General features: G+C 35.1%; 1 protein-coding gene across 1 annotated transcript in view; it reads left to right on the top strand.

The window, feature by feature from the left end:
- Positions 1-7,833, top strand: part of LOC125659299 (G2/mitotic-specific cyclin-B3-like) — a 26,795-nt gene extending 18,962 nt beyond the window's left edge. Inside the window, exons 9-10 of the mRNA XM_048890922.2 lie at positions 3,004-3,131; positions 6,101-7,833. Of these exons, the coding sequence (XP_048746879.2) occupies positions 3,004-3,131; positions 6,101-6,158 (186 nt within the window). The 3' untranslated portion in view covers positions 6,159-7,833. The remainder of the gene's footprint in view (positions 1-3,003; positions 3,132-6,100) is intronic.
- The last annotated feature ends 2,167 nt before the right edge of the window (positions 7,834-10,000 follow it).

The raw sequence follows: 10,000 nt of genomic DNA, 5'->3' as shown, positions 1-10,000 counted from the left end.
TTCCTGACATAGTGCAGATTCAAGTTTGTTCAAATCATGGCCCCCGGAGATAGGATGGGGCCCCAAGGGGGGATTAAAGTTTTGCACACAAATATATAGGGAAAAACTTTAAAAATCTTCTTCTCAAGAACCACTAAGCCAGAAAAGCTGAGATTTACATGAAAGCTTCCTGACATAATGCAGATTCAAGTTTGTTCAAATCATGGGCCCCGGGGGTTGGATGGGGCCACAATAGGGGATCAAAGTTTTACATACAAATATATAGGAAAAATCTTTAAAAATCTTCTTCTCAAGAACCACTAAGCCAGAAAAGCTGAGATTTACATGAAAGCTTCCTGACATAATGCAGATTCAAGTTTGTTCAAATCATGGGCGCCTGGGGTTGGATGGGGCCACAATAGGGGATCAAAGTTTTACATACAAATATATAGGAAAAATCTTTAAAAATCTTCTCAAGAACCACTGAGCCAGAAAAGCTGATTTTTACATGAAAACTTTCTGACATAGTGCAGATTCAAGTTTGTTCAAATCATGGCCCCCCAGGGATAAGATGGGGCCCCAAGGGGGGATCAAAGTTTTACACACAAATATATAGGGAAAATCTTTAAAAATCTTCTTCTCAAGAATAGCAAAGCTGTGATTAATCATATTTATATGGAAGCATCTTCAGGTAGTGTAAATTCAAGTTTGTTCAAGTCATGCCCCCAGGGGGTAGGGAGGGGCCACAATAGGGGTTCAAAGTTTGACATTGAAATATTTTAAAAAAAATATATGTTCAAAAATCTTCATCTCAAGAAGAGCATAGTAATGATTAGTCATTTTAATGTAAAAGCATTATCAGGTAGTGCAGATTAAAATTTGTGGAATTCATGGTCCCCTGGCGAAGGTTGGGGCCACATAGAAGATCGATTTTTTTTGATTTTTTTTTTTTTTTTTTTTTTTATACATGGGAATATATAAGGAGGAGTGTTTAAGAAATTTTACATGGGAATATATAGGAAAAAATGTAGATAAATTTTCAATTTTTTCTGCTCTTGTTAATTTTGCATCCAAATAAATCTAGTGATATAATTTCATTTTTGTCTTCATTTATAAATTAAGAAGAAGAAAACTCGCCGTCGATTCCTTTTGAACAACTTGGTGAATATCATTAATCTTGGCACCAAAAATCTTTGACTGAAGGGCATTCAATTGTTATAATTACACACTTAATGCACATATTTACAATGTGTATGACCCCCTATTGATTTTCTGGTCACACCTGCCATGTTGGGTTTAAAACATAAACACTCTTTTCTCAGGTGAGCGATGTGGCCCATGGGCCTCTTGTTGTATTTCCATTCTCCTTGGATGCTGATTTACTTGCTTGTTTTTGTATCAACCAAAATCAGACGATTTAACTGTGTATCAGAGACCCACTTATTTTGTACCTTACTATGAAAGTACAATGACTCGGGCTTATTGTGACGTCACAATAAACTATGTCTACCTTGCCGTAAAATATATGGAAAATGCACGAGGTTGCCCAAGAGGTAAATATGATGGAGGGAGATATGAAGTTTTGTCATCCCTAGCAAGTGACCGTCTGGACCAATCAGATTACGCGTTGCATAAAATTCTCATACTGAGGTATAATAATGTGTAATATTCACTGAATAAAGGAGTAAACATATGATTAAAAGATTGTAGACACCCTTGAAGCATTTTTGTTCGATTTGATACTTCACAAGTAGCTTTGTTATTAAGGAGGTATGCTACACCAGAGAAATTTGATGTAGATGAAAAGTGGAGGATATGTACAACAATATTTTGAAGTTGAAAATTTTCAAATTTGCTTCATTTTGTCAAAAAATACAGTTTTAGTAGAAGGTAATCTGAAAAAAAATTAAAACCCCTGCTGGACTCGAACCTGCGACCTACAGTTCAGCAGTCGGTATTCTAACCTACTGAGCTACTCGGCTAGGTAAATAAATAGAAAAGGAAAAGTCAAATATTACTGATATCGATTTTGTCATCCATTTTTCTAAAGGAAGTCAGCCATTATGACGATGTAGAGTACTACCTTAAGAGAAGAAAACTACTATTGATTTTGGGGTCACTACAGGAATTTATAGGAAAAGCTTGTAGACACCCATTGTGATGGGATATGCACTTCTTGTGGAGCATTGGTTCAATATGTCATGTGTATGCTGAATATGTAAAATTGTTTTTTGGAGATTCACTTTTCATAGTGCATGATATGTGTTTATTAGAAGCAGTCCATCGTATCCTATTTATGTTTCCAATGCTTTGCCTTTGATATGTTTACAAATTATGATGATGGCCATTTCCTCATCAATGTGTGGCAGGTGTGAACAATGTGAGTGCGAGTCTTGACAAATATAATGCATCTATTTGCATAGGCAGAAATCTGACAGAATGAAAGTATGTTATATTAAAGATAAAAACTTTTCATTAAGTGCTAACCCTCATACTTTCATTTCATTCTAACATGCTTCATGAAGCATTCAAGGTCATATCCTTGTGTGTTTTCAAAAAAGAATTATTTCTCAGATATGCAGCCATTGGAACCATACACATAGGTTACTAATGCCCAGCAGACCAGTTAATCCAATCCATCTGTTATAACCAGGACCAAGAAAAGTCAAAATAATATTGTGTCAAGACAATTAATTAAGGTCAATTAGCAAAGGTAAAGGTCATAAGTAATAGAAAAGGTTACAAATATTTGTACAGGTTTCATTTCTATTCCATTGACCTGAATCAAGATTATTTTTGCCAAGGTCACTACATGAAATAAAGAAAGTTCCATATATTTGTCAAGGTCATTGTTTTGTAATTTTAAAAAAAGCATTAGAATTAATGGTCGTCAATTTTTATCTTGTCCAGTGGCATCCAGTTCTCCCACTTCAATAGATGCACCATCAACATGCAACACTTCTCTGTTGAAGATTTTCCTTGTGTGTGAGACTCAGCTGATCATCTCTTGTTTTATCATTACAGACATCCACTCTAGAACACTACACTGGGTACATAGTCAAAGACATCTCTGATCTCGTCAAAGAACTCAATGCCTTGATTGCTTCCCCTCCCAAACAGTTAACTACCATCAGATCCAAGTATTCACACAGGTTAGTGTTCATAGTCGGCTATAACAACAAAAACAGCTATAACAACAAAAACAGTCAGCTATAACAACAACATATGCTTTGTTTACTATTTAATAGTTCTCATTCATAGTCAGCTGGAACAACAACAACATATTGTTTACTATAAATGATAGTTAATCTATGGGTCATTCTACGATACACCTTAAGCCAAACAGAGGATGCCTATTGGTTCTCAAGGTCAAAGGTCAGGGTGGTAGTATCACTTTGTAGAAAAACCGATATTGCCCTGAAATTTAGTCACAAGCTTTCTCTGGGAGGAATATAAGTTTAGTTTGCATTTCAGCTGGATTGGTGCACCAAGACCTACTTTAGAGGTAGAAGTATATCAAACACTTTACCAGATTTTTTTTTATCATTTATATGAATACAGGTATTGCCCTTAAATTTTGTCACAACCTCTCTGTCAGAAAAATACATAAACAGTTCACTTTTCAACTTGATTGGTGCACCATGACCTACTTTAGGGCTCAAAGTAGGTCAACTAGTTTCCTGGACTTTTTCTCATCATATTGCACTGACATTTTGCACAACCTCCCTCTCAGAGAAATACATAATCAGTTCACATGTCAGATAGATTGGTGCACCATGACCTACATAAAGGCTTTTCTATTCGACATGTATATGATGTCAATTCAGAGTACATAATATGCTTACAGGTCAACGTGCGGATGTTGTACCATTTGCGGAACTCTTTTCAAAACCTATCACAGAGTGTTAAGCTTGTTAAATGGTGTCCATTCTTTTTTCATAATTTATTTTTGCATAAAATTATTGAATAGATGTGTAAGTTTGTTAAGGTATGCATACACTGTTATAAGAAGGTGTAAAAACTGGACTCTCAAGATAGCCAGCAAAATTGCTGAATATTGACCATTTGAAATTTGCAAAGAAAATGTATAAAGGGAAACTTATTGTTTTCACCAGAATCAGAAAATGAACCATATATTTGAAATACCTTAACATGATTAAATCAAATGTTAATAATTCAGAGCTGAGGGGAAACATTTAAATGTATAATTTAGTGGAGGGGAAACATTTACTGGGAATTACAAAAGACCATTACAAACAGATGAATGGTACATGTGGACACTTTGTGAGATGTCTACTGAAAATTTCTTAAGTGAAGTTTAGTAAAGTTCAATTTAATCAATAATAATAAAAAGTGTATTTAAGAGAGACAGGAGAGATTTAGAAACACTTGGAAATGTTTCAAATTTGAGAAATCAAATGTATATTTGAGAGAGAAATATAATCAAATTTGATTTTATTGATGTTCACTGTAAAAAAAAAAAAAAAAAAAAAAAAAATACTAGGGAAATAGCTGCAAAAGACACTGAAATCAACTCAGATTTACCTGTAAAAGCAATCTATGCTTGAGTAACTTTGTGACCTAAATTCAGGCCAATTGTGATACTTTGCTGACCAAATTGTAAAGTCTATTGATCAATCCAGCAGGCAATTGAAAACTCAACTGGTCTTTAAATGTATTTAGTGGAGGGGAAACATTTAAATATATTTAGTGGAGGGGAAACATTTAAATATATTTAGTGGAGGGGGAACACAGAGATATGTTTAGTGGACGGGGAACACTTAGATATATGTAGTGGAGGGGAAACATTTAAATATATTTAGTGGAGGGGGAACACAGAGATATGTTTAGTGGACGGGGAACACTTAGATATATCAGCGATTTGTTTCCTTATATAACTGGTACCGATAAACGGTACCATTCCCAATGCCAAAAACCATTGATTTTTCCCAATTTTGAGACTAAAAATTCCCAATTTACTTGCCTAAAAATAAACCGCTGACATTGTAATTTACTTAGTCTGAAACGTTGTACAAGTTAACTAAAATGTTCACTTCTGGTATTAAATCGAAAGTACAGATCATGGCAGTGCGCGTGTTTTGTAGAGCTACGACAATTCTTAAACGACCCTACGACGATTCCTTATGTTTCACAACAGCAAATATTACCGTAAAAAAATTTGTAAAAAGAGATGACTACTTCTTGTTTTGTTCTTTTTTCTTTCTTTTCTTTTAGTTGATATCATTTGCCGATATATTGGTAGAAAATTCCCAATTTGTTCGATTTTGACGCTACTTTTCCCAATTGAATGGGTACCAGTACCAGTGGGTAGAAAAAAATCGCTGTATATGTAGTGGAGGGGAACACTTGGATATATTTAGTGGAGGGGAACACAGAGATATGTTTAGTGGACGGGGAACACTTGGATATATTTAGTGGAGGGGTAACAGATATATTTAGTGCAGGGGGAACACTTGGATATATTTAGTGCAGGGGGAACACTTATATATATTTAGTGCAGGGGGAACACATAGATATATATTTAGTGCAGGGGGAACTCTTAGATATATTTAGTGCAGGGGGAACACATAGATATATATTTAGTGCAGGGGGAACACTTAGATATATTTAGTGCAGGGGGAACACTTAGATATATTTAGTGCAGGGGGAACACATAGATATATTTAGTGCAGGGGAAACACTTAGATATATTTAGTGCAGGGGGACACTTAGATATATTTAGTGCAGGGGGAACACATAGATATATATTTAGTGCAGGGGGAACACATAGATATACATGTATTTAGTGCAGGGGGAACTCTTAGATATATTTAGTGCAGGGGGACACTTAGATATATTTAGTACAGGGGGACACTTTGACATATTTAGGATCACAACAAAATGCAAAACAGAAATCAAAATTTTCTCACCTCTCCTCCACTACTAGTAGAAAAGTAAAGTACCTCCCTACACCTCTGATTAAATTCTCCAACACCTCTGATTAAATTCTCCAACACCTCTGATTAAATTCTCCTACACCTCTGATTAAATTCTCCTAAGTTCTGATTAAATTCTCCTAAGTTCTGATTAAGTTCTGTGTCTTATCTTTACATCTTTGTAGTGTGTTCTATGAAGTGGCCAAGGTGCCAGCCTTATCAAAAGAAGACCTGGATTCTTGAGATAACTTGACCGGGCCATAGGGAAGCAGACGAGCTGTTGAGTACCTACAGTACGTGATGACCTGTGATACTACAAACCACCTATAGCCCTGTGATCCGGTCATTTAACCTAAAAATAACAAAACAAAGCTCCTCAGGAAGTGGTACCCATGAATTACAAAACCTGCATTGTAGTGCAGTTTTAGAGACATGAGGTGATGTTAGAATTGTGAAATAACTACTTGTATCTGTATGTAAATCTGTTCTACTTACTATTTTTCTCTTTTCCCCCATCTCTTTTGTACATAGAATGATTTCACATCTTTTGTGTGTAATGTGGTACATTTATTCAATTACATTATTCTCTCTCTCCATCCTACCCCCACCCACCCCAAAGAAAATATGTGATTGGTTTAGATCTTGTTGATGTTTTAAATTCATGAAATTTAGCTTTGTAAACAATGGTAAGAAGTGAATGTATTACATAAAATGATACCCTACATTAGGGGAAAAAATAATGCAGTTCCATAAAATCCATTATAAATGTCTCCATATCATTGAAATTTGACATACCGTATACATGTATATACACCATCTGTAAAACGATACAATTGCAGGAGTCAATCTATCACCCCATAAAATAACCATATGATTTGACCTGTAAAAAAAACTACAAATGCAGGAATTGATCTGTAAGACAGTAGTAATACAAATGTAGAATTTTTGTTTTTTTTTAACTTTTAGCTCTCTGTTTTATATGTAGATTAACTAATCATGTCAATTTTTTAAGTCTTATTTTAGTAAATACTATTAATATTTTGAATTATGTTAAAATTAAATTTTTATGCCCAGAAGAAGGCATGTTTTATTGATTGAAAGAGAAAAAAAAAGATTTCCTTTTTCGGATTTTAGACCTTTAAAAATTTAGTATTGCAAATAATTATATATATATCTTTACATGTACATCTGTTTGGACTTTAGGTACATTCCCCATGTCATTTCAAGGGAATTTTAATAGATCATGTTGATTATTCAGAAATCGGAGAATTACTGCAAGATGTTGATTTTTGTGTTATCACAATTGTTGTTTACGTTGTCTACGTAGGTATGCCACTTCAAAGACTTCTAATTAATTTAATATATTTTACTACATAGTTTTGCTAATATTAGTCTTTTTATATATACATTTGATATTTGTTTCAATAAAGTTGTTTCAATGACTGGCTTGTCTTGTACTTTATGTGACATCATAGTTTATTTAGTCAAACTTTGTGCATGGTAGAAAGGTATCTTTGGGGGGGGGGGAATTTTATTTATTAGATATAATAGAAGATTTGGTTAACTATTTGATACTGAAAAGTTTATAATCAATATTTAAAACATGTTGTGGAGGGCAATAATTGTAAGCTGATATTTTCTCCATCTTATGTCTATTATTAAAATCTCCCTGGTATCCACATTTAATTTATGAAATAGCAATTTTTTATTAAACCGATGACATTAAAATTTTATTATTTCAAGCAGTTTTTATGTTGTGTTCATTATTTTATTTACTATGTTGTTCAATGAATAGGTGTGATTATTTTATGTTCAATGCTTCTGTTTATGTACATGTCTGTCGTCTTGAAAAAGATGGCAACATACACAATTTCTTTAAACTACACTGGGTTTGAATAAAAACAATGATGTAATAAAACCTTATGTTCTTTTATAAATGTCAAGGTTATGGGCCTTTGTATGGCCCAAACTTCAAGACTCGTTCAACCACTTGCAGAGAAATTAATCACAAATTGTAGACAGATAATGGTGTACACATATTGTTTGGCTTCTTGGGGTGCCAGTCAACTGTTGTCCCAAGGTAAGGGAGAAGGCCTGGGAAACTGTTGCTCAAGTTAAGGGTATAATAGAATCCTTCATTAGCTAGTATGAGTGTGGGATAGGGAAATTCTATGGAGGGGACAAGATTTGCAGTCTAGGACGAGGCTATGCAAAGTCCTAGACAGCGAATCTTGTTATTTTTCTCACATTTTACCCAGTTTAGTGCATAAATTCAAGAGCTTCGGGAAAATTTTTTAAAAAATATCCTAATATCCTCATTTCAACTTCAATGCAAAAACTAATTAGACAGCCAGAAAAAGCATACTGAAAATGGTTTACACTTTATGTCTAAACTAAAAAAACCAAGGTTGTACACCAGAATGCTGTATCAAAATGAAATATAAAGAAAACAATACAGAATATTTTACTTCACTATGTAATGTAAATCATAGATAATATATAGCATCACAATCAAATGATGTCGCAGTGGGAAACAGAAAATCTCACATGAGTAAAATCAAATCTTCCCACTGGTGAAAATATGAGAATAGAATCCTTCATTAGTACAAGTGTGGGATGGGAAATTCCACTGAGAATAATAGAATCCTTCATTAGTACAAGTGAGATAAGGAAATTCATAGAGGGGATAAGATTCACAGTCTAGGACGAGGCTTTGCTAAGTCCTAGACAGCAAATTTTGTTCCAGAGGTAGAATTTCCCTATCCCACAGGAGTAAATAATGAAGGATTATTTATCTCACATTTTGCCTACAGTTTAGTGCATAAATTTAGGGGCTTTGAGAGAATTCTAAATTATCAAAATCCTCATTTGAACTTCAGTGCAAGAACTAAATAGATAGGCAGAAAGAGCATACCCGAAAATGGTTTACACTGTTAGTGTAAACTAAAAAAAACCAAGGTTGTCCACAAGAAAGCCATACTACAATAAAATTTTAAAACGATGCAAAATATCTTACTTTACCGTGTAACATAAATCTTTGCCGTGTAACATAACATAGATCATAGAAAATATATGACGTCAACAAACTGAAAACAGTATCTCGCATTATCACCAGTGAGATCAACTTTACCCATGTGAGATTTTTCTGTCTCGCAATGCTGCAAAGTCATTTGATTGCGACTTCATATCTTTTATGATTTACGTTACACGGTGAAGACAAATAAAAAGGTAAGGGAAAGTGTTGTCCCGAGGCAAGGGAAACTTGTCCCAATGTTAGGGAGAAGATATGGGAAACTGTTGTCCCAAAGTCCCAAGGTTTTGGAGTAGACCTGGGAAACTTGTCCCAAAGTGAGGGAAACTTGTCCCTAGGTTAAGGAGAAGACCTGAGAAACCATTGTCCCAAGGTAAGGGAAACTTGTTCCGAGGTCAGGGATACTGTTGTCCCAAGGTAAGGGAAATTGTTGTCCCGAGGTACGGGAAACTTGTCCCAAGGTAAAGGAAACTGTCGTTACGAGGTAAGATAGACTGTTGTTCTGAAGGAAGGGAAAATGTCATAAGGTAAGGGAAACTGATGTCCCAAGGTAAGGGAAACTGTTGTCCCGAGGTAAGAGAAACTCTTGTCCCGAGGTAAGAGAAACTCTTGTCCCGAGGTAAGAGAAACTCTTGTCCCGAGGTAAGAGAAACTCTTGTCCCAAGGCAAGAGAAACTGTTGTTCCAAGGTAAGGTAAACTATTGTCTCGAGGTAAAGGAAACTGTTGTCCCGATGTAAGAGAAGTGACTTGGGAAAACTGTTGTCCCGAGGTAAGGGAAACTTGTCCCGAAGTAAGGGAAACTTGTCATGAGGTCAGGGAAACTTGTCCCGGGGTAAGGGAAACTGTTGTCTCAAGGTAAAGGAAACTTGTCACGAGGTAAGGGAAACTGTTGTCTCAAGGTAAAGGAAACTTGTCACAAGGTAAGGGAAACTGTTGTTCCAAGGTAAGGGAAACTGTTGTCCCCAGTTCTGGGAAACTTGTCCCGAGGTAAGGGAAACTGTTGTCATGAGGTAATAGAAACTGTTGTCACGAGGAAAGGGAAACTGTTGTCCC

The sequence above is a fragment of the Ostrea edulis genome, chromosome 9 (genome assembly GCF_947568905.1).
Source record: "Ostrea edulis chromosome 9, xbOstEdul1.1, whole genome shotgun sequence".
NCBI classification, from domain to species: Eukaryota; Metazoa; Mollusca; class Bivalvia; order Ostreida; family Ostreidae; genus Ostrea; species Ostrea edulis.
Note: the sequence above shows the minus strand (reverse complement) of the source record. Positions and strands in the feature narration are given on the sequence as shown.